The sequence below is a fragment of the Triturus cristatus genome, chromosome 8 (genome assembly GCF_964204655.1).
Source record: "Triturus cristatus chromosome 8, aTriCri1.1, whole genome shotgun sequence".
Lineage (NCBI taxonomy): Eukaryota > Metazoa > Chordata > Amphibia > Caudata > Salamandridae > Triturus > Triturus cristatus.
Genome location: NC_140591.1, coordinates 1,542,726,690 through 1,542,752,822, shown reverse-complemented (window position 1 = coordinate 1,542,752,822; position 26,133 = coordinate 1,542,726,690). Strand labels below are relative to the sequence as shown.

The 26,133-nt window shown below is 47.3% G+C and overlaps 1 protein-coding gene across 1 annotated transcript in view; it reads right to left on the bottom strand.

Moving 5' to 3' along the window:
• LAMTOR1 (late endosomal/lysosomal adaptor, MAPK and MTOR activator 1) overlaps positions 1 to 26,133 on the bottom strand; it is a 156,901-nt gene that overhangs the window by 21,727 nt on the left and 109,041 nt on the right. The window contains exon 4 of the mRNA XM_085623415.1: positions 4,837 to 4,963. Within this exon, the coding sequence (XP_085479541.1) occupies positions 4,837 to 4,963 (127 nt within the window). The remainder of the gene's footprint in view (positions 1 to 4,836; positions 4,964 to 26,133) is intronic.

Sequence of the window (26,133 nt, the reverse complement as noted above, 5' to 3'; positions counted from 1 at the left end):
CCCCGATGTGGAACTCTTACAAGAAACACACTTGGTGGTTAACACCTTCAAGGCTCTGGACAGATGGGGATACACTTTGGCCGCACACTCTGGTTTTACAACAGGATCGAGAGGAGTTGGGGTTTTGATAAGGAGGCAATTCCCTCTAATGTTGGAATGGACATGGGTTGACGTGCAGGGCAGAATTGTTGGGCTGACGGGCAAGAGGGAGGAGAAAATAATTAATATTGTATCAGTATACATGCCGCCGGCATTACACAATATGGCCTTCCCAGACCCGAGTGCCTTTCTTCTGAGACTGCCCGAAGGCAAACTCCTGATCGGGGGCACCTTTAATATGACATTGAATGACTGTCAAGATAGACTTCCCCTAAAGACGCAGCCTCGCCATCCCTCCACATTGTTAGACTTTATAGGAGCAATGGAATTGGCAGATGTTTGGCATACCCAAAACCCACAGACATAAAATCTATTCGCGAGTGGTTATTATGGGCTCCAGAGTAGCAAGTGAATTATTTTATTGTCACACGTAGATAAGGTCCCTAACTTCAAGGAAATACATCAATTGGCAACCGGGCATAACAGACCACTCTCCTCTTTGGGCATGCTATTCAGCAAGAACAAGAAGCGCTCGGCGGGGCATAGTATTACACCTGTGGGGCTTGAAGGTGCCAAAGATTAGGAAAGGATTAGTTCAGGCCACAAAATTCTATTTTGAAGAAAATAAAGCTACATTAGAATCAAAGTGAGTAATATGGGAGGTCTATAAGACAGTCATAAAAGGGGAAGGACTCTCTCTCATGGTGGGACACAAAAGAAATAAGAGGGCGGCGGCGGAGTTAGAGGGGGACATACCTGGCTAATTGATCCTCTAAATGCAGTATCACACAGAGGAGACAGTACTCACACTGCAGCTTAAGAGACAAGAATTTTGAGAACTAGCAGTCGAGGCAGCCAGAGCCAAACAATCTGCAACAACAGATAGACTATACGAACACGGTGATAAAGCAGAGAAACTATTAGCCTGCCTCGAGAGACGTGAAAGAGCAAATAGATACATACATACCCTCACCACAGACTCAGGAGGGACCCCAAAAGATCCCCAAGATATTGCAGAGGCATTCGAACAATATTATGCCACCATATACACAGATCCCAGCTGCCACGGCCGAATCCTCAAAGGCCATTCTGACCAATCTTCCATTCCCTGCACTTTCTCCCGAAGGTGTGTCCGACCTGGAAAGAGATATCACGGTGGAGGAAGTAACTTCAGCCATTCGTAGTATACAATCCGAGAAGGTAATGAGACCGAATGGTCTCCTAATTGAACTATACAAGGTGGTAGCCCCTCGAGGGGCACCACATCTACTCCAAATTTATTTGGAGAGCGCAGAATCAGGAGAGCTGCCAGCAGATCAACGACTTGCAACGATAATAGTTATACATAAATCCGGAAAGCCGGTGGATCAATGTTCCTCATACTGACCTATTTCACTCTTAAATGCCAAAATTAAAATACTAGCTAAACTCTTTGCCTTCAGACAAGTCCAGCATATCACCCACTTGATACACCCAGACCAAAGCGGGATTCATGGCGGGTAGGAACAGCACTAAATCTGCAAGGGCTTTAGGGGGTAATGAGAAGAAAAGAAACCATTTGAGAAGATGCAGTGGTGATGTCTCTGGATGCACGAATGGCATTTGATACGGTAGAGTGGCCATATTTATTTGGTGTGCCTGAGAAAATGGGATTCCGCCCCAAATACTAGGCATGGATCCGACTCCTATACTCGGACCCACGTTACGAGTGGTAGTGAACGGCAGACCTCCGTGGCCTTTGGGTTGCGGAGTGGAAATCGTCAAGTCTGCCTCCTGTCACCCCTCCTGTTCGAGCCACTGGCGGTGTGGATCAGGGGAGACGAATTGATACAAGGCCTTCGTTGGCCAGACGATAGGGAAGACCGCAAATCTTTATATGCGGATATCCTGCTATACATCGCCTCACCACGTTATTCCATTGCCAGGATCATGACAATTGTTACAACCCCGGCCGAACAATCTGGTTACACCATCAACTGGTTCAAATCCATGATCAATGTACTTAAGGGCCCAGTTTTACCAGTAGACTGAAGCAATGGTGGCAGTAGAGGGATTTCGTTAACTCTGGATGTTTGTGACAGCAGACACTGATCTATTCTACACTCAAAATATACAGGCCCCACTGACTCGCTTTCTATATGCTCTACAAAACACCTCTTTTACAAACCCTCAAACATTCTTTCGGGTGGTCGAGAGTGAGATACGAGACTTACTATGGGACAGAAAGCCCCCTGGAATAGCCATGCAGCAGGTACAAGGATGGTAAGATTGGGGCATAGCATTGCCACATTTGGAAAAATTACTGGGCGGCCCAGTTGGCAGTGATTAATCAGTGGGTTCATCGACCGCACGATGAACCGACTAACAGGATGGATACATACCTGATGGGCAAAGGAGAATACTCAAGAACCCAATACACAAAACCAGGAGGGAACGCCCTTACAGGACCTACCTCACTCACGGTCACCCTATGGCATAAGGTAAATAAAAGGCTCGGGTGGTTTGACATTCTGACTCAAAGAACCCGTTATGGGATAGTGAGAAATTGGTTGGGCTTCACACATGCAAAAGGTTTTGACAAGTTGGATCTAATTAGCACCTCGAAGGGGGGAGATATGTGGACAAGGGTTGGTGGGGGGGGGGGGGGAGATATGTGGACAAGGGGGGAGGTGATCCCATTTGTGGATCTGCATACAAGGTTTGAGATGGCTCCCACAGAAACCTTCAGATACTTACAAGTCAGACACGCCCTAATGGCAGCCACCCCCCCAGGGCGCAGCCTCCCAGAAGCCTCACCAATAAAGGACAGGCTTCTCACTGACTTTATGGATCGTAAAGCTATCACCCCGACATACCAAAAACTATTGCATAATTCCCCTGAACCCCTTCAGAGACTCTGCGGATATTGGAACAGTGATCTGGGTGCCGAGGACTGGCAGGAAGCCCTCGTATCCCCTAGAGAAGTTGCGATCTCCGCTAGATTAAGGCTTATCCAACTCAAGATACTGTACAGAGTTTACCTCCCCAAAGCCACATTGGTCAAAATGGATAGAGGAACCACTATATACTGCCAACGAGCCTGCGGACAAGAGGGTACATTTTTTCACTTGCTGTGGGGATGTCCAATGATCCAGGAAGTCTGTGGAAAAAGTGGTCAACAAAATAGCTAGAGTATGCGGTAGGGACCTGGAAACAGAACCGAAGGTAGGTCTCCTGTATATCTGGGAAGGAACTGACTTAGGCCGGAAAGACCAAATATAGACAACACTGGGGATGATAATACCAAAGCGTAACACAGCACTACTCTGGGGAGCCCAAGCAATGCTGACACTCCAAGACTAGGAAAAATACATGGATTCATGGATTCTTGCATGATTAGGGAAAGAGCAATATATAGCAATAGAGGCTGCCCTGGGAACTGGGACCAGATATTGAGTAAGTGGAATACACACACGGGAGGAATATGTACCAGCCCAACTGAAGGTCACAGAGCGGTAGCTTGGAGGGATAACAGAAGGAATTTGGTTGGGGATATTCTGGAAATGAAGTAATAACAGAAGAATTGAGTTGCACTGTACGGCAGATTAAAAGTGAAATCTATGTGGATAAGTCTAAAATGCTGCATTCAACTGTATAAGTTAATGACAAATAAAACGAAATTATATATTAAAAAGAAACACCCACTCAGATTTAAACATCCTTTCAAAACTCAAGTGTGTCTTTACAAGGGAGGATGTTTTTCCACCATTGAAAGTGAAGGGTTAGGGTAGAGAAGGAGGCACTGTGGAAGACTGCCAACGTGAAAAATTTGGTTAACAGCCAGAAACGTGTATGGTGGTACATTTTGCAGGTACCATACGAGCCTAGAAACACACAAACGAGTACTGTTGTTAAAGGCAATATTAAAGAACTTTTCTGGAGTTACAATGGAAGGAAAAGCACCCATATTCTATGGGGTGTTTCTCCAGAGGGAAACCGTTTTCATGTTGAAAAACGTTCAATAATTTAATGTACATCTCTGCATGAATTAATCATGAATAATAATTTGAGGCGTAGAAGTATTACTCTTTGTATTACTAGTGAATTCCCCCCCCTCCCCCCCCCAAAATGTCAAAAATTTACATCAAATTAGGAAGAAAATCTCAGGAACTAGAGTGCAGACTTTGAAGAGCTATGTGAATCGGGGCTGAAGCGCGGTCACAACCCACCCGTTACTCAGTACACCTGTTGTCAAGTACTGTTGACATTTTGTCATGTAAAGAGATCTCCCAAATGTCACTCTTCACCCATTCACACCACGTTTTTCATTGCAGTGCAGGAGAGCAGTCGCTTTAAAGACACCAAGTTACATGGTCCAAAACTGGATAGATCTTAGGTACACCTCAAGCACTCCATCATGCAGTCATTAATGAACGGCCAAAGAAGCTTTTACACACCGGTGCCAAAACATGAAGAGCAAACAACTGAGCTCAGAGTGTGGCCTGTGAGAATGGGTGGGTACTACTTTGGCTTGATTTAATTTTTGCTCAGCAGAAATTCCCATTTTACAGCTAAATGCACTTATTGTGAAATAAAACAAAGTGTGCTCCTTTTGTGGAAAGGCTGAGGAAATTCCCGTTTCATGTCCCCTTTCATTTTTGACCAGTCTACGATAAACTTTTTCTTTGAAAGGCTGCTTAGGAGAAGCAGGCTGAATACATGTGTAATGTTCAAGTAGGACACGTCCTGTGAACTTACCTGCTGTATGTCTGCAAACTGGACTAGGTCGCTTGCGAGCACCTGGTGCGGTTGGTTGGTTAGCGAAATCAAGGGTGGTAGCTTCTTCCAAGCCGTCAGGTTGTTACTCAACATCGCCAACCTCGTGCTATCGGGGAAAGAAAACACATGAGGAAACCACCGTTAGAGGCAAGGATGACCACAAGTACAGACCAATTCAGCATGTGCAAACTGAAATAGGCTTTCTCTGAGCTTCCTTCCTTAGGCGAGCGAGCGAGCGAGCGAGCGAGCGAGCGAGCGAGAGAGAGAGAGAGAGAGAGAGAGAGAGAGAGAGAGAGAGAGAGAGAGAGAGAGAGAGAGAGAGAGAGAGAGAGAGAGAGAGAGAGAGAGAGAGAGAGAGAGAGAGAGAGAGAGAGAGAGAGAGAGAGAGAGAGAGAGAGAGAGAGAGAGAAAGAGGAGACCAATGTCAGACGATGAGAGGAAGACGATGGCTCTGATCAAACACATTCAGACACTTCTCCTTGATATAGGCAATGTTTAAATCACCATAATAGGGCACCTCAGGGTACTTACAGTTCGGTCGGACAATTAAAATCCTAGGTTTACACTTAATCAGGTTATACCAGAAGCGGGTTCAGAGTGTGCACTGCCCATACCACGATCACCATGTTTGTGCTTAATTCTATTCTTGAGAGCAGTCTTATCCAATGCCACCTAGGAGCATGTATTGTACAGTACAGCTCTCAGCCTTGCTCCACTGCTTTGCCGTATGCTTCAATCAATTAATCAGGGTTTATAAAGTGCGCTACTCACCCGCGAGGGTCTCAAGACACTAGGGGGGCGGGGGCAGCCCTGGATCAGTCGAAGAGCCAGGTTTTGAGGTTCTTCCTGAACGTGTGCAGGGTTGGGGAGCGCCTGATGTTCACGGGGTGACAAATGCAAAAACAACAGTTGGACAGAATGCAGAACAATGTCATACATTCTCCCCAGTACAGAGATCTGGGCCTAAATCCATCAATTTTTTGCTCACCATGCCATTCCAGTTCGAACCCAGCCATATGCAAATCAGTCTTGACCCTGTGCCTCATGGGAACAGTCCAGCCCGAACTGCCAAGCTAGGTCCTCCCTGGACTGGAACCAAGCATCCTAGGACCGATTTCCGGGTTTCACCCCTCTTCAGCCAGGATAGCTTGATTCCAGTGGCATGGAGAGCACGGGACTCACATCTGAGAATACCCGTCCCACTCGGGGTGACAAATGCAAGAACAGTTGATGGACAGAATGCAGAACAATGTCATACATTCACCCCAGTACAGAGATCTAGGCCTAAATCCATCGTTTTTTTGCTCACCATGAAGTTCCAGTTTAAACCCAGCCATATGCAAATCAGTCTTGACCCTGTGCCTCATGGGAACAGTCCAGCCCTAACTGCCAAGCCAGGTCCTCCCTGGACTGGAACCAAGCATCCTAGGACCGGTTCCCATGAGGCACAGGGTCAAGACTGATTTGCATATGGCCAGGTCTAAACTGGGGTGGCATGGCGAGCAAAAGAATGATGGATTTAACCCAGATCTCATAAATGGGGGGTGAATGTTTTGATTTGTTCTGCATTCCGTCCATCAGTTGTGTGTCTTTTGATGTTCACGGGGAGCTTGTTCCAGGTCCTGGCTGCAATGTCGGAGAAGGGTCTCCCGCCTTTTCTGTTTCTGCGGATGCGGGGGACCTCTACCAGGACGAGGTTGGCGGAGCGGAGGTTCCTCTTGGGTACGTGGAAGGACACTCTTGTTGAGGTATTTCGGTCTGATATAGTTGAGGGATTTGTAGGCGTGGGTGAGGAGTCTGAAGGTGACCCTCTTCTCAAAGGGGAGCCAGTGGAGGTCTTGTAGGTGTTGGGTCATGTGTTCGTGATGAGGCGTTCCAAGGATTAGTCTGGAAGCGGTGTTCTGGATGGTCTGGAGTTTGTGTAGTAGGGCTCTGTTGATTCCGGCGTATAGGGCGTTGCTGTAGTCAAGTCTGCTGGTTATGAGTGCGTGGGTGACGGTCTTTCTGCAGTCGGGGTGGATCCATTTGAAGATCTTGCGGAGGATGCGCATGCAGTTGAAGCTGGTGGAGGCGACGGCGTTGATCTAGCGGTTCATGGAGAGGGAGGAGTCTAGGATGATGCCGAGATTTCGTGCGTGGTCTGTAGGAGTGGGTGGATTCCCGAGGGCAGAGGGCCACCAGGTGTTGTCCCAGGCAGAGGTGCAGGGTATGAGTAGGAGGACCTCGGTCTTCCCGGAGTTGAGCTTCAAGCAGTTGTCTTTCATCCAGGTTGCCACATTCTTTATTCCTTCCTGGAAGCAGAGTCTGGTGTCTTCGGGGTTCTTCATGAGTGAGAGGATGAGCTGGGTGTCGTCGGCGTAGGATACAATGCTGAGCCCATGCTATCTCACGATGGTGGAGAGGGGGGCCATGCTAGAAGGCCTCAACAGAAGTCTCAGAACATGTACTGCACGGTACAGCTGTTCCTGTAACGCCAAAGCTCTGCATTATGCTTGCAGAGAATCTACCCATCACCTCATATAGATGATAAATGTGCCGTTAATATTTTGAAAAATCAATGAAATGTAAATAGCCTTGAGTGGATGCCATTGTGGTCACACTGCTTACGAGTCAGCTCAGGTTACCCTTCTGCCTCCACATACACCAAGCCTTTTACTCATCCTCATCTACCAATGAGTGACCGCTTTAATCATTTTTTTAAGACTACACAGTGTGGTGCATGGGAGCATTTTATCTTGTTCCTCCTCAACATACTGAAGCTAAAAGTCACTGAAAGATCAGTCTTTAGCTGCTGCGCCACTATAAGTGTGGTTTCCAACTACTGCTAAATCTGTTTAGGGATAGCTTCCAATCCCAGTAAAGCACTGAAAACACCAGTGAAAACAGCTGAAAGTGCGACTTGATGCCCTCTCATTACCGGGGAAGGGTGCCTTTCCTCCCCATGTCTGTCTTGCTATCTCGACAGCCTCCAACACCATTAATCCATGAAACACCAACAGCAGCTTCACATTGGCCCACTTTATTCAAAATCACATCGCCAACGCAGAGACATCCAAATTAACATACGTGTGACTCCCCTGAAGATTCCTCACTCACTTATGTCATTCAATCTCTACTTGCAGACAGCCCTGGAACAATAGCATTAAGCATCAGTTCTCTGTTACCTAAAAGTCCTAAAAGTTTCCAACTGACTTGTTGGGAGGAATCTCATAAGCCAAAACTTTAAAAAATCCAAGGCAGATTGCAGACTGGTCACCTCAAATAACCAACTTTCCTGCTGTTCAAGCTTTCTGGACATCCTGTTTAAAAGCACAACCCTCAATCTGGCCTCAGCTGCTCCATGCAAAAGCGGCTGGTGGCACACCAGACCTTAATCCATCACTTCCTATCTGCATTTAAAACAGTACTTCTTCTGCCCAATGCCAACACTAACTTAGAAAAATCTATGAATTTAATCCATCACCGAGTGCTTCAACTAATGCACCCATCACATCAGCAATGCACGAACAATACAAAATCCTTCCATGATTGCCAGGTCCAATGTCGTCACATCACAGACAGTTGGAGATTGAGCAGGCAGTGTCAGCATGTGCCCACCCAGCTCAAAAGGACAAGTCCAAGGCAGCAGGAAGCGTGAAAGGAAGACTTCCTGCCTCTGTGCATCGACAACTATGGCTCATACATCACTAGAGCCACTGGCCCTACACAAAGTGATGCCAACCAAAATGGCTACTTTCTACAACAGCTCTGATCTCACGGTTTTGATGGCTACTTTTACCAGCCTTAAGAATATCATTTAAACCCCTTACAGAGAATGGGACAGAACACAAGGGATTATTCTCTTTCATCAGACTATACACATGCTTCAGTAACTGTTAGCCTGAATTTGTGTGCCCTATTGTGTAGAATGGATTATATTGCAATATTTACATTGTGCTTACAACCCCTATGTGGGGCGCTCTAATGCCGAAGCTGCAACTGCTGGCAGAACCGTATAGATGAAGTCTCTTTTAAACCAGATTATTTCAAATGTAATAATCATTACATAATGTTTGCACCATTGCTTTTTAAGCATTCAATGGCACATGATGCAACAATGTGAAAAAGATTCTAACTTGCTGTGTATTAAGAATATGTCATAGGATGGTGAGCTCTATTTATTAGTCATCCATACTGACACAGGTTAAGGTAAACTTTAGGACTTTAGGTATTAGACCGCCTAACTGTACTGGAATGCAATAATACCTTCCCTTTGTATTCATGGAGTAGGTTGTAGTGCTAGTTTTATATGCTCGTTTACCGACAGTTCAATAGGATGGGAGAGCCACAGTTTGCTTGGCCAAGTGGGCGCTACGAGAATTGCTTTTGGTATTTAGCGATCTTAAAACTGCATAAAGAAGATCAGCTTGGGAAAAGCATACAGAGATATACGTGCCTATGCACACAGCCCAGCATGAGCTGTGAGTATCTGAAGTTAAGATTTCGGCATTTTGTAAGTTCATTTGCCACAAACAAGGTCTCAGGAACTGCATCCGATTACTGGAGGTACTCTTGCAACAGGCTGCAATCTATTTTACTTATCTAAACCTCTAGATGATCCCTGCTCCGTTTGTCTTGCCCGTCACCCCTCACTCTTGGCATGGACAGGTGCTGTATGTACTTTATTAATGCTCAGATACCCTGTGCTTTCTTGGATGACTTGTGAGAGCACCTCCTGCGTGCATTAATCTTTGTATTGTCTATTCGAAACAGAAAAATCGTTCCTCAGATGTTAATCCAGCTGCTTCCAGTCCAACACATTATGTGTGCGCTCTCTGAGGTCTACTTAGTAGTAACAGTCACCTGTAATTTCGAGAATGCCAACACACAGTTATTGCAGCACCCAGCTGACGGTGACTATTGCACTGCTAACAACTATTGCAGCAGCATTCGACTATATAGCCTGGTACTGGGAACTAGAGAGATGCACAAAGCCAACTTGCCCAAACTTTCATGACCTTACCATCAGAGACAATGCAGCCTGAAAAGAGTGATTGTTTCTGTGAGAAGTTGGCCTGGTATATGCTGTCCACTAGTTAAAGTGGGCACCTTGCACCAATCCAAACGACCCTTATTGATGATTAGGTTAAAGACCACCTTTATTGAAAGCTATCCTAGTGGTAGCTATGGAGAGCAGCCTTCAGGCTAAGCCTTGAAGGAATGTAAAGCAGCTTGGTTTACCAGATTATAACCTCCTGAATGACCAAATGAAAGGAGAACCACACATGGTATATATAAAATATATGTATCTATTACTAAACACTCTCTACTAACCTCTTTATGAGATTAGAAAACAAGGCACACAATATTAAAGCACTAGAATGACAGTAAATAGCACAATACACAGAGGGATCCAGGGGCAGACCAAACCATATACTAAGAAAGTGGTATAACAACCACGACTTGACTAGACAGAGTGCCTAGAGCACGTAGAATCGCTGGGACCCCAAGGAACCACCCACAGTAGTGACACAGGGGACCGACGGAGGACGGGTGCAGTGTGAGAACACAGGCGTGAGCTCCGTACAACTCTATGGGAAAGTCGTGGTTGGAATTTTAAAGATTAAGGACACTTAGGAGAGGACTTCCAGCAAACCCTTTGGAACATAGAAGGTTCTAAGGCCAGCACCCTTGAGAGTACAGAGTTACCCGTGTTACCTATCCCAGAGGAGCCGGGTGCATAGGGGTCAAGTGGTGTCGGAAACGCTCGTTGATTTCAATGGCGTGATGCGAAGTGCTGCTGCCGGGAAGATGAGAAGTGTCCGGAGTAATCCAAGCCTGGATCGGTGCAGAGAAGAACCTGAAAGCAGAAGGGACAGAGTCTGGGTCACTTCACAGTGACCAGGGGCACGATAGACGAAGGCCCATCGATGTCGGGTGCTTCAGATGAGAAGAGGTGAAGCACGACTCTGCAGCCATGGGGACCAGGAGAAGTCGACCAAATTCCGAAGGTGAGCTGTCCCACGAAGGATGTCGAGTGCTGGGGGGTCAGTGTCCGGACTGAACACCAACAAGCCTTGGCAACAGCAAACCCACGCGAGCAGAGGAAAGATGCTTCGGTGAGGACCAGCAAGGTCTTGGAGAATCTCCAACCTATGGAGAGTCAGAGCACGTCTGGCGCATCCAGGAAAGCCCACAGAAAGTCAAAGTTACCTTCACAGGGACCCACAGGTCGACGGACCAGGGATTGTGAAGGGACCTCAAGCTGAAGAACAAGTTACTTACCTTCGGTAACGATATATCTGTAAGAAACATTAGTTAGATTCCTCACCTTAGAATATCCCCAGGCGTCGGGCTGGATCCGGAAAGATTTTTCGTCAGCAATACCCTTGCGCGTTGCTAGGCGTCGTCTGCGGCTCCGCGTCAGTCGTCGGCGTCGTCGTGATGACGTCGGAGTACTTAGACTCCACCCTCGCGCACTGACGTCAGTTCTTGTACATAGCTTTCCGCGCCAGGAATGCAGAGCCATGCAAGAGACTGACACTGGTGCCCAAAAATGCTAGGGCCCTGAAAGGGATGACCTCAACCCTAGATATCGGTTCGCAGAACGGGGAGGATGGGTGGGTCGGTGAGGAATCTAACTAACTAATGTTTCTTACAGATATATCGTTACCGAAGGTAAGTAACGTGTTCATCTGAAAGAAACACGTTAGTTCGATTCCTCACCTTAGAATAGATACCCCAGCAATACCAACCCCGGTGGTGGGTTTGTGAACCAAGAACACACCAGAAAGTCCTGGAGAACAGAACGGCCAAAGAAGCCGTCTCTCTGGACTTGGCTGTCTAGGCAATAATGTTTAGCAAACGTGTGCAGTGAGGCCCACGTCGCCGCCTGACAGATGTCCTGCAAGGGAACTCCCCGGACCAGGGCAGTAGTCGCCACTGTGGCCCGAGTTGAATGGGCCCTCAGCCCTACAGGAGGTTCCTTTTTAGCCAAGGAGTAACAAGCTTTGATACACAAAACGACCCACCGAGAGATAGTCCGCTTGTGTACCACCTGTCCCTTCTTAGCGCCTACGTAGCCAACAAAGAGTTGGTCGTTCACCCGGAACTGCTTGGTGCGGTCCAAATAAAAGGACCGCGCCAGTTTTGGGTCCAGACGGTGGAGCCTCTCTTCCTCTTTCGAAGGATGCGGAGGTGGAAAGAAGGTGGGCAACGTAACAGACTGCCCGATGTGAAAGGCAGTTACCACCTTAAGGAGAAAGGAAGGGCGAGTCCTGAGAACAACTTTGTCCGGATGGACAGAAAGAAAAGGAGGTTGAGAAGAGAGCCTGGAGCTCACTCACCCTTCTAGCAGAGGTGATGGCAACCAGGAAAGCAGTCTTAAGCGTCAAGAGACGAAGGGGACAATTATGAAGTGGCTCAAATGCAGCGCACATCAGAAACGTCAAGACCAAATTCAAATCCCATTGAGGCATTACGAAAGGGACAGGAGGAAACATGTGAGTAATGCCCTTCAAGAAGCGAGAAACAACAGGGGATTTGAAAAGAGAAGGCTGACTAGGAAGCCGTAAGAAGGCAGAAATAGCAGAGAACCTTTTAGGGGGCCATGAGCAGAACCCTGCTGGGTCAAAGAAAGAGGAGAACCTCAGCAAGAGGGGCGGAAAGGGGATCCACTGCCTTTGCTGTGCACCATGCCACAAATTTGTTCCACCTGCAGGCGTATACCGTTTTTGTGGAGGGACACCTGGCTGCTAGAATCACATCACAGACTTCAGGAGGCAAGTCAAATGGCCTCAACTGTCGCCGCTCAATCTCCACGCATGGAGGTGGAGACTGGACAGGTTCGGGTGGAGGACCATCCCCTGCTGCTGCGACAGAAGGTCCTCCTGAAGAGGCAGTCGTATCGGGGGATCGATGGACATACTGAGTAGCTCGGGATACCAGTACCTTCGTGCCCAATCCGGAGCCACTAAGATGGCTTGGGCCCGGTCGCGCCTGATCTTCCTCACCACTCGGGGCAGAAGTGGTATAGGCGGAAAGGCGTACAACAGACCGCAACTCCACTCGTGACGAAAGGCGTCCCCAAGCGAGTGCCGGCTTGGAAACTCCAACGCGCAGAACTGCTGACATTACGCGTTCTCTTTGGTGGTGAATAGATCTAACCAAGGCTCTCCACACTGCCGAAAGAGGCCTTGCGCCACGTCCGAGTGCAGACGCCATTCGTGATCCATCATGCACCGGCGGCTGAGTTAGTCTGCTCTGGCGTTCAGAGAACCCGCCAGGTGTTGAACCACCAGGGTGATGCCCTGATGTTCCGGCCATGTGCAGAGGCGCACAGCCTCCTGACAAAGGGTCCACGACCCCACCCCGCCCTGTTTGTTGCAGTACCATACGGCGGTGGTGTTGTCTGTGAACACCTGCACCACACTTCCCCGGACAGAGGGAAGGAATGCCTTCAGTGCAAGTCGGATCGCCCTCAGCTCCAGAAGGTTGATATTGAGCCGGGACTCCGCCGGAGACCAGAGGCCTCTGATCTCCGCCTCTCCCATGTGGCCCCCCATCCCAGGAAGGACGCATCCGTCACCACTACGTGCTCCGGTTGGGGTAGGGAGAGGGATCTGCCGCTGACCCAATCGCGGTCCATGAGCCACCACTGCAACTGTCTCGCAGTGCCCTCCGAGTTCAGGACGTGGTTGGACAGGTTGCCCCGATGCTGGGCCCACTGAAACTTCAGGTCCCACTGAAGGGCCCGCATTCGCCATCTGGCGTGATGCACCAACAGGATGCAGGAGGCCATCAGACCCAGAAGCCGCAGCACCAACCTGACCGAAACCCGGGATAGAGGCCGAAAGATGGGAATCAGAGCCTGAATATCCCAGACCCGCTGTTCCGGAGGATAGGCCCGGAACTGTGCCAAGTCCAGAACCGCTCCGATAAAGAGGATCTTCTGGGAGGGACTCAGATGAGACTTAGTTACATTGATGGAGAACCCCAGCAAATGCAGGAGGTTGGCCGTAGTCTGGAGGTGGGAGACGACTTGCTGGGGCGAGCCCGCCTTCAACAGCCAGTCGTCGAGATAGGGGAAGACTAGAACCCACAATCTGGTGAGGCCGAAGGGGAGCACGGGAAACTGAAAATGCTCCTGGCCCACCGTGAGCCGCAGGCAACGCCGGTGGGCCGGCAGGACGGGGATGTGGACATAAGCGTCCTGCAAGTCCAACGCTACCATCCAGTCTCCAGGGTCTAGGGCAGCCAGAACCTGAGCTAAGGTAATCATCTTGAACTTCTCCTTCCGGAGGAAGGCGTTAACGCTCCTGAGGTCCAAGATAGGGCGTATGCCCCCTTTGCCCTTCTTGGGAACCAGAAAGTAGTGTGAATAACAACCACGACCTACTTCTGGACCAGGAACGTGCTCGATGGCTCCCTTGGCCAAGAGGGCCGGAACTTCCTCCTGTAGAAGTTTCAAGTGATCCCCCGACATGCAGTGGTACTGCGGTGGCATGGCTGGAGGGGTCGTCTCGAAGGGGAGGGAGTAGCCCCTTCGGACGATTTGTAGCACCCACCTGTCCGATGTGATAGACGCCAGTGGAGCAGGTGATGGCGAACTCTGCCTCCCACTGTCGTTGAATGGGCCTGAAAGCACGGACTAGGATGGCTTTGAGGCGGATGCTGCCGGGGTAGATGTGGACTGACCGGCATGTTGTCCCCCTGTACCGCCTCGGCGGCATCCACGTCCGCGTGGATGTTGAGTCTGCGGCCTGTGGCTAGGCAGACTTGAGGGGGCGCCCCTTCCTTGGCCCCGAAAGGGGTGAAAAGCGGAAGTTTGCGGGCGCGGGCCGAGAGGCCCAAGGACTTGGCCGTAGCCCGGGAGTCCTTAAAGCACACTATCCGCCTTGTCGCCAAAAAGGAGACTGCCATCGAAGGGCATGTCCATGAGGGTGCTCTGGACATCCCCCTGAAAACTCGAGGACCGCAGCCAGGCGTGGCGGCGGAGCGCCACTGTGGTTGAAATCGCCCTACCCAGCGAGTCCGTAGTGTCTAGCCAACATCTGATAGCGTGCCGCGCTGCATCCCGCCCCTCGGCAAGAGCCTGGGCGAGCCGTGTCCGAGCCTCCTCCGAACACAGGGGCAGCACGTCTTCAACCATATCCCACAGGGAGTGGGAGTAACGCTCCAAGAGACAAGCGGTGTTAACAGACCGCAGTCCCAAACTAAGGGAGGAGAACAGCTTCTTACCAAACTGCTTGTGGATTCCCGATCCGGGGAAGCAGACGGGAAGGAGGTCTGGGAAGTCAAGGCCTGGATAACCAGACTCTCAGGCGTGGGGTGGAGGGACAGAAAGCTGGGGTTGCCCGGTGCAGGGCGGTGGCGCCGGGCACGTTCCGGTCCACAGGAGGTACTGTGGAGGGCTTGGACCAGGTGCCCTTGAGAACGTCCAGTAGTGCTTCATTATTATTTTCAATGAGAAAGATATCGATGATTAAATAGTGAGCAAACTGGTGAGAACCTACCAGCAGCTCTCTTGGTGTTGCGCACGTGAGATACTTTCTCATTTTTCCATCACTTTTTGTGTTTGTGCACTATAGATTTTGGTTGAGTGACTATACACATGGTTGGGTATTTTCACCGATTGGGAATTATTAAATATTAAGTTGTATGGCACCAGGGATATAATGATAGTTCATGATTAGAACTACCAATGGAGGAGTAATAGATGTTTACATTACCCTATTAATGATCCTATGAAATTAATCAATTTAAAGGTGTGCCTTGCTGTTACCAGGTCTGTTTTGTTGTAGTACAGATTGAGTGGAGGGCGACCTGGTATACATTTTCCCTCTGTAACTCCTTTTTTGAATATAAGCGGTAAAAAGAAGAACTGATGTTAGCGCGCGAGGGCAGTGTCTAAGTACTCCGACGACGTCATCCCGGCGCACGACGCCGACGCGCAAAGGTATTGCGGACGAAAAATCTTTCCGTATCCAGCCTGACGCCTGGGGATATTCTAAGGTGAGGAATCTAACTAACGTGTTTCTTTCAGATTCACAAAATACCAGCACACGGAACACTCGTGGAGTGTAGGCCAGAAATCTTCAGTGGAAATACTGCTCGGGGTCAGGACTACAGGTAGCCCAAAGCACAGCCTCAGGGGTCGCCAAAAAGCATATGCTGCTGCAAATGTTCGTGGTGCACAGGGGTTCGAGTTGCACGGTCCCCACGAGGGATACGGGCCTCAGAATTGGTGAGAGCACAGATCAACCTCAGAGACCTCGGGGACCCACCTCCTGTGTTGCAGAAATCTTCGGAGTTCTCAGGAGGTTCGGTCAGATGCGTTTCAAGTGCCTGCAGGGGAGTAACTCCTTTACTCCAAAGGAGATTCTTCAGTCATCCAGCGTCGTGCAGATCGTCGACGTACTTGGTTTCTGTAGTAGAGTTTAGTCCAGGTAAAATCTAAAGTCCTGTAGTCAGGGGTTTATACCCAGGGAAGGGGTGGGACAAACTTTGGGGACCCACCAATGGGAGGGTCAGGATAGAGGGGTGGCTACACTCATGTCGTTTGTCCAGTTTCGCGCCAGAGCAGGAGCTGATGGCTCCTGTAACCGGTTTGAGCTGGACTATGCACAGGGACCCCAAATGTGCCTCCAGTGCAGACATCAAAGCGCTCTGAGTGCACCCACCCAGCCCCAATACACTAAAGCCTGTCTGGGAGGTGGACACCTCCCTGTGGGAGGAAACCCATTGTTAAGCCTTCCCCTGCCGGAGTTTCGTCCAGCAGCAGGAGGGCAGACTCGTGTCTGTGGCTGGCAGCATCCATTTTGTGATGCTAGGGTCGAGAAAGCGGGTATCGGGTGTACCAGTGTGTCGCATATGTCCCTTTAGGAGGGTGGAATAATACCTCCCACACCAGTTACTGGTGTGAGGGTATGAATCCAAGGTGTTTGACACCAAACACAACATGTTTCCATGCAGCCGTTTTAAAGTTAGCATTTACCGTGAGGTTATAATGCACTTAAATATATATAGTTGGCTGCATCACAAACAACCCCGGAATATAGGTTCCGAAGGCTGCAGAGGGGCCGGCTCATGCAGAAGCACCCTCTCACATAAAACCCAGCACCCAGCCTTCAGGATTGATAAGGCCTGCTATAGGGGTGACTGATAACCTATATCTAAGTAAGGGGTGCATGCACCACCTTACACAGGCTGCTGTAGCAGACTTGTGGTGTCATTTTGAATGGTCTCCCAGGGGTGGCATAATACATGCTGCAGCCCCTGAAAGACCTCTGGTGTACCTATGCCCTGGGTACATAGTATACCATATACTAGGGACTTATAAGGGTACCCCAGAATCCAATCTGGAGTGTACCTAAAGTACATGCAAGCAATTTAGAGGAGAAAGCAGCTAGGCTGGGGTCCTTGATAGCAGAATCCCAGCCAGACTAAGTCGAAAACAGTGAAACATCAGCAAAAAGTGGGGATAACTATAAGAAGCAGATTCTACGCTCCTACAGTTTCCTTGATGGCATAGGCCTTGTGCTCTATTAATTAAAATCTTGGCACTTATTTAATCGGAGATTTTACATACTGTGCACCTAGCTACAGCCCTTTAGAATAACTACATTGGCAACAATAATGTTTAACAGCAGCATGAAAAATATTCAAGAATAAGTAGCAACAGTTAGCCCGAAAGTTAAAACTTTAGAACTTGGGTCTTTCAGTTCCTTTTGGAAGGCAGTAGGTTTTGATTCAACCAGATACGATTTTGTATCCGGTTCCATTCTCTGGCTTTCAAGGAAAAGAGTGGTTGGTTGATGGTTCTAGTTTTCTTGCCCGTTGAAATCACAAGCAATATGTGGGTATTACTACTCTTAATACTACTTAGTATGACAGTGATGTGTAACTCACCTTTTAGATACGAGACACCAGCACAAAGGGCTTTGTGGGTTATGCATGCTATTTTAAATTCAATTCAAGCTTCCAGTGTACATGTTGAAAGATGCAGACAGGGTTTCGGGGTATGATTTGCTTTCGTGGTCACGGAATGGGCCATAGCATGAAGGATGGCCCCTGAGGGGAGTATTAGAGGATCTGGGAAGATCCACAGGTATTGCATTTCCACAATCTAGAGGAAATGGCAGCAGAGCTTGTACTGCCGATCGGAGGTCCAGTGAAGAACGGGAAGGTTTCAGCATTCTGTGCAAGTGAAACTGAAAAAAGACTGGTTTTGTTAGTTGGGTGATGCACTCAAACATATTTAGAAGAGATTAATTATGAAGAATCAAAATATGGCATAGGGAACCAAAGCTGGAGAGACTACCAGTGGAGATCTGATCTAAAGCAATTTTTGTACTAGATGTGTAGTCTACCTAGAGCAGAAACTGCAATTCAGCTGGCTCAGTTTTAAGACGAATTAACTCATCCATTTAGTTAATTTGCTAACACATGTTCTCAAACTGGATGAACTATTTGGGCTGGAGACTCTAGTACAGCCAAGAGTCATCCATGTACTAATGGACACGTTCTGCTCTGTATCACAGTAGTACAATAAAAAAGAAAGGAGGTAGAATAGATATGATGAAAGAAGCAAACCCTGCAAAATACCACTTTAATGGAAGTATAGGGGATTCAAATGCATCAATAAAAAATTATCTTGCAGAGAGAAAGAAAATGCCACTATTGTAGATTTTAATCATCAAAATTAATTTTGAATAATGATTATGGAGGAGTAGTGCACTGCGACCGACACTACTGAATGAATGCTGTTGTGAGGTCCAATAGGATCAACAGACAAACGTCACCTTCATCCATAATCCACAGTGGTTGTCAGGAATCAGAAGTCTTGCTGTCTCAGTGTTCGGTCTCTGGCAGAATCTGGACTACACTTAGTATGTTTCATGGGCTAAGGTGATAATTTGCCCAAACAATACGGTACTCCATTTTTTACACAAATGAAATAATGCCCGTGGCCTGATGTTGGCGTTGCTGGAACATCTTCTTGTTCTCTAGCCAGTCATCAGTACATGGATGCACATGCAGGGCTGGGAAACACAAGTGTGGTGCCACACGGAGGAAGCCCAAGGGATACGCAAACACCCGATCTCCCTGCCATGGGCCATGTTAATGCATTCCTTCGCGCAAGAAACAACAGCAGTGGCGGGCCCACGAATGATTGATCCCCCAGCCACGATCGATCCCTCAGCCGCAAGCCAGGAACCCACCCAGGGAGACACACGAGAAGACCAGGCACCCGGCGGGTTGCAGTCGTAGACAACATCTGTCCTGCTACCATGCTTCCACGTAGGCGGTAACTGGCGCCCCCGCATCCCCCTCATCCGACTATCCTCCCCCCCCCCCCTCCCCGCACCTGCGTAACCCCCGACATCATCCCACGCGACGGTCCAGCTCTCAGGCACAAGACTACTGTTGCTCATTATCCACGACATAGTGCAACCCCCCCCCAGTTTATATATCCCCAGTTGGTTGAAGGTTAGCTCATGGCTGCAACCCCCTACCTTGATACACCTCGCAGGGGAATAGATACACTACATGGCCCTTATGCGGCGCAGTGACCACTATGCGCACTGGTAGGGCATGCCCAGACGCAGACCACGGACACCTGTCTGCAGCTTAAAAAGAGTAGTGACACGCACCCCACGGGTCCACGAGACCAAAGGCCCGCCTGGGATGCGGCTGGGCGTTCCTGCCCTGTATACTTATACACCAATAGTAATTCCAAATGTGCCTCTGTATGTAATGTCTATGCAAATGCCAATAAAAAAGAATTTTCAAAAAAACACAAGTGTGGTGCCACAACCAACTGAAATTTGATGAAACCCTTTTTTGCTAAATGGGAGCACAGTAAACTGATGTTTTCCCACTGTACAGAAATCTCAAGGGTGGCTTTAAGTTGAGAGTCATCATGAAATCTTTCTAGAGCAACGTTATAACCTCCTGCAGAGTGACCTTTAAAAGTAAAGATCCATTCCAAAAGCAGAACTTCCTTGAAGGCACTCTACAGAAGCAAAGCAACTAGCTTCATAAAAAGATATGGCAAATGGTCTTGTCAAACTCAATACAGTAAACGTTTGCAATTGCTTTCAACACCCATGTCGGGCAATTTCCTCTCATTTGTGAGAGAACAACCTCCATTCCCCACACAGATGACAGTAGGAAAAAAAACAGCCATTCTATGGGCCCTTGTGTGTGAAAGTGGATGTAATCATGAGCAATGTGCTGCTGCTGAAAGCTTTGCAGTTGATGCAGTAGCTACTTGCTGGAGGTCTTGTGGCCCCATCTATGCCGCTGCAAAGCCCTCAACAATTAGGCTAGTTCCATGTCCCATTGATCTTCTCAAAGACTGCAATAACTTTGAGGCACAGCAAGTACACTGAGCAAAAATCCAATCATCTGAATGAAAGATCAGCATTTTGGATATCTTTCAGCCAGCGCTGTCTGCTACATCCAGGGTCATCCATTTGCATAAACTTGGTATGCCCTTATCCTTTTTTTTATTTTATATAAACTTTTATTGGGTTCTTCAATTCACAGTCGTGTGATACAATGGAAACTTCACAGCAATATATACTTCACATTACAGTGTACTATCAGCACCCATATATTATAAATTATGGTCAAAAGCTTGCCCCAACTAGTTCACCTTATCCACCCGTCTGGCCTCTCTCCTGTGGAACTTTCTATTTGCTGGTAATGCTGGGGCACTCACCTGACCCCTATGTGCATTCCATCTACTCAACATTTGCTCCCATTTTTGGGGGCAGCCTCTGCTCTAATATATGGTCTTTTCTGCCAACATAGACCAGTACATGTCTTCTTTCCATTCCGCTAATGAGGGGGATTCGCCTGCCCCCCTATTTCCATGCTATATTCCGTTTGGCGATGGCGAAACCCAATGTTACCCAGATTTGTTCTTTCCTGGTTAGGTCCATTTGTCCACATATATTTAGAAGGCAACATTTGGGTGTGTGCCACCCCCACCCCCACCAGTATTTCTGGATAACAGCACACTCCTATATTATATGATAGAATGTTCCCTCTTGTTTGCATGGTCTGTGACACTGAGTCTTTTCTTTTCTATTTTGTGCAGGAAAAGTACATTCAGTGGATAATCTTAAATTGGATTAATCTTAATCTGAAAGTTATGGTATTTCCTTGGGGGGATGCTAATGCTCCCTGCCAATAATAATCTTCCAGCTCTCCTATATTATTTTGCCATTTCACTAACAGTTTCTGTAAGGTATCTGGCATGTTCAAAGCAGAGAACTGCAGCAAGGTTCAAAGACACTGCACTACCCAGTTTAGTCACTTATGTATTAAGGCACAAATAAGTTACAGTTTAGACAGAAAGATGAGAGGCAATACAATTTAGATATTGATACTTCAATGTTCATTAACAGTGCTTTTACTGTTTTTTTGTGCACGGAAACGTTTCGCCCTACATAGGGCTTCTTCAGGGCAAAGTATCTTGGTAAGCACTGTCCAAGAGTTATTAGTGGGAAACGCCAGCACCAAAATATACCAGTACCGTCCCCTGGTCGATCATAATGTTCATGTAGTACATAAAGTGTTGTACTCTGGAACCCTTAATAAAATTGTTAGGATATAAATAAGGGTTGTCTTGTACCCCATGCGTTTCAGAGTTATATGTTGTATCCTGAGAAGTATAAAGATTTCATGTGTTATTTCGATACAGTAACAGTCTAATCCTGTGTGTGGAGAATCAGCATGTTCTTAAGTAATTTCCTATATGTCAAGGAGATCGCTTTACTATCTATGCGCTCACTTAGTAGTCTGTCCTCCAGGCGTGTTAACTCTGGGAGGTCTGTATCCTGAGGGATGGCCGCTCTTATTGCATGTCTGATTTGCAAGTATCTATATTTCTCGGAATCTTCCATCTCGTATTCTTTTTTTATGTCTGCGAATGGTCTCAACTTGCCCCTCAACCAAAGGTCCCCCACCCTCAAGATGCTGATCATGTCCCATTTGTCAAAACCAGGACATTGTATCAGAGCATCAACCCTCTCAGCATCCCATAGTGGTGTGGATTGGGTCACTTTATTCCTCCACCCTATCCTTTTTGTTACTGTGTGCCATAAAGCAACTGTTTGTTGTGTCGGGTCTGTTAGAGGCGGCTTTGTCGGATTCGTGTACAATGCTGGTCTTCAGCCTCTAGGGCCATTTCAAAAAGGAGAATGGGGACCAGGAGCTAATTATGGTCCAGTGCCTGTGCTCCACTATCAAGTAGTTACACCAAAAGGGGGTCACTGTTCTGTCGATGTGGGTGTAGAAAAGTCACCCTTACACCGATATGAGGAGGAAAGGCGAGTAGGAAAGAAGGGGCGAGGAACAGACCTAGGTCTCGGATCCACTTTACAGGGGGAAGAGCAGGTCTTGTCTCTTGTTGCACTCACACACCTAGAAGGATGTCATGCTTCATCATTGGGCGTTTTGCTCCTCGTCTGGCCGGCGCTGCAATGCCCTACGGGTCCCCCGAAGGGTCACTTTGGCGGAGATCTTCTAAGAGAACAGGTGAGTGAGTGAGTGAGTGAGTGAGTGAGTGAGTGAGTGAGTGAGTGAGTGAGTGAGTGAGTGAGTGAGTGAGTGAGTGAGTGAGTGAGTGAGTGAGTGTGTGTGTGTGTGTGTGTGTGTGTGTGTGTGTGTGTGTGTGTGTGTGTAATAAAAATGGCTAAGGGATACCAAAGGGAATGTTTTGTGTTGGTCCCCTTGCCATGCTAAAAAACCAAAAGGTTGTGTGTTATGCCTATGGGCAATAATGTACCCCTGGTAACATGTATGGTCAGGTCGACATGTTTCGCGCCTAGACGGTCATAGCGATCCTTGGCGCTTCTTCAGGACCAGTGATGTGTAGTGTGGTGTACAAGTGTTGGGGTGATACTAGCCTCCGGTGTAAGAGGAGCGTGCTTGTGCTGTGAAAAACTACAGCTTAGTTACAACTAGTCAGTTGATCTGCTCCTATACGTGACCTAAGAGTCACATGGAGAATTGCTCCATGGGCTTGGGCGCCGGTAATCCCGTATCTTCACTGTAGTATCTCGCCTCTCAGCACCTATCCGACCTGGCGCCAGCCCAAATCTACTACTACTTGCGCCAAAGTGTTCTTCAGACAGAAGGGAGTACCAGCTGGCTGGAGAAATCTGTACTGAAGGACTAGAAAACACCTTCCCTGCTTATGCCTTATTAGGTCGCTGAAAGAATTTTGTCATTAAAGGAAATATTTTTTACTTTTGACTATTTTGATGCTTGACAACCATCCTTTTTGGGGCCAGTACTATGAACAGAGTCTACTTGACCTTACCACGAGTACTTATGTGGTTCTTTTTGCCTTATGACCATCCCAACTGCTTGGAACAGCACATAGGAGGCACTCCTAGTGTGGTGGAGGTAGATGAGTAAAATAGAAGTTGGTTCCACACCTATTGGCATTTCTTCTAAAGAGCCTAATGCTGACTAATAAATGTGAAAGTGATACTGCATACGCATAAGGCACACATTGCGTCAGTTATTTAAATCACCACGGAAGCCTATATAATGATATCACCCTTATTACCAGACACCACTACCTCTTCTTGACCGACCAACGATATCTGTATTAAACCATTTAGATTGCTTGTGGGGGTTATTTCTCTTTAAACTAACTTCGTAGTGACAACATCATTTTGGGGGGGGTTAGACAGCACACCTCATACTAACCAGCCCTATAATGAAATATACAAAGGTTTTATTCCGTCTATTAGTTATGAACCTCACCAGCCCCTTGCCCTTCCAGATCTGTACAATCAGTATACTCCTGGGGGACTTGCCGCCATCCTATTAAGGATGCCTGGGTACAGCTAGATGTTTATAACCATAGGACATGAATTACAATGACTCCTGCAGGGGCTAGACAGGCAGCAAGTGTTTAGGAGACGCACACTGAGCTCCTGCAGAAAAGATGTCAATTTGTGCTTGAATGGACTGGTTTCCAAAAGTGTGTGACATCACGATAGATACTGGATGTGACAGAGACCAAATATGTGGCCCTCTTTCTCAGCACAACTGAAGCCAAAATACTAGAAGTGAGCTGAATGTACCTCTCGCAAGGCCAAAACTGGAATGGTCTGCAACCAAAATGGCAGCCCTTAAACCTTAAGGAGATGCTTAGAGCTTCAGGTGCACCACAGGTATAGGCATTAAATGGCACAATAAACACTAGAGGTTTCTACAGGAGATTGATGAAGCGATCACAAACAGAACCAGAAAAAAAAAAAAAGGTAAATCCCTGTACAAGTTCAGAGGTTGTTCAGACCACTGGATTTCTAGGCCTGCCGACTGCAACAGACCTTTGAGGTTCAGTAAAGAGAGGAAAGTTGAGAAAGTCTGAGCACGCAGTTCAGGCTTTCGTAGCCGTCTACGTTAGCTAACCTTTTTGTAGGACAAACAGAAATTCTGGCAAACGCTGAATTTCATTTTTGAGAAATACGCCAATAAAAGTAGTGAAAAAAATAAATAGCTGATTCAGTGTGAAGAATGACTCAGTTTCTTAATGAAGGGTACCGAAGAGCCAGTGAGCTTAGGTAAATGTTAAGAAAAATGTTAAAACATACAATTACAGGAATCTAAAGTTGATCGATGCATGAATGAACAAGAATTTCACAAGTTAGATTTGAAAAGCTCAAAAAGGTTTTATTCATCAGTCACTGACGTGGTTCATAATTGCACGCGTCATTACTTTTCTTACGCAAACAACTTGATCTCGGTACATTACACAGACTAAAACCAGATATCCCTTCTAAATCTCCTTAACAGCTTACTCAACAATGAGATAGATTCCATCTATTAACATGTAATTATTTCAAACGTCAGCTACGAAAAATGAAGCTCAAAACATCTACACGGCCACCCAATTTGGAGAAAATAACGACAAAAACATTTCCAACCGCATGCAAATTGTGTACGACAGCAAAAGTGAAAAATTAGAAAGATACCAAATGAATGTCTTTCTTCTTCTCTAGTAGCTTGGTATCAATGTTAATTCCTGCTTCTTTGTCACAGTGTGAAAGAATGAGCAGAATCATATAGTGCAAGTGAGGCGGCAGTGAAAGCCATATCATGGCACGTGTGCTCATGGACACTCGTGGGAAGGGATCCTTAACCTGTGGTCTGGAGATGCAAAGCCTAATCAGGGGTCTGCAACTGTTTAGAAAATTAAGTAATATTACAGATTAAGTGTTTACAATTAAAGAAGCAAAATTGAAATTTTAAAAACCGCCTGTAAATGAGAAGGAATTTGAAATGTAAGGCTAAAAATGAATTTGGTATCCTCAGACTGAACAGTAAAAGCAGTACAAGTGTTTCAAACAGAGTCTAGTATGGATGACGAGTGGCCTCAACTGCATTTAAGAAAAATGTTAACCTCCCATAACTATTAAAATTTAGATTTTGTTATATTGGTTAGTGAGTTAAATAAAATATGTCATCATTCTTCCCCAAAGGCCTCCTTAATAGGTTTGTTTGATATCCTAGCAGTGTTTGGCAGATACTCCGGCTTCACTATAAATTGGACAGTCTGTCCTGTAGGTCTTACAGGGAGAATCCCCAGTCCTCCCAAGGAACTGTCCACTTCACATAGCGTCTAAAGGCTTCCGCTACCTGGGTATTTTTGTTTCACTCAATCCCACGATCCGTTTCGCTCACAATCTCCTGCCGCCTATACAAAGGTTGAAAAAAGACATAGGGAACTGGAAATCCTTAACACTCTCACTGTTGGGTAGGGCTACCCTTTTTAAAATGATGGCCCTGCCCAGCTTCCTTTATGCCCAGCAGAACACGATGGATCTAGTCCCCGCATCGTATTTTAAGGATATAGAGTCTTCAGAGGGACCTTTTGTGCGTTGGTACACCCCGAAACGCGTTAACTAAACTTACCCTGAATTGGTATGGCGGGCATCAGCCTCCCTGACATCAGAAAGTATTAATGGTCAGCCCAGTTGGCTGCCATTAATCATGGCACCTTTGGCAACTAGGGAGATCCGGGATATGCCATGGACAGATGGCTCCTCCCAGGGGGAGATTACAGTCGAGCACTCTATTCCAGACCGGTTAAACACCACTTGACCGGACCAACGGCGCATGCGGTCCGCATCTGGCATGCGGTGCATAAATATCTGGGATGGGATGGCAGATTAACCCTGGCAACCCCTCTGTGGAACTCCCACAAGCTTGGGAATTTGTGGCAAACCAAGGGTTTCGATAAATGGGATCTAATTGGAATTTCTC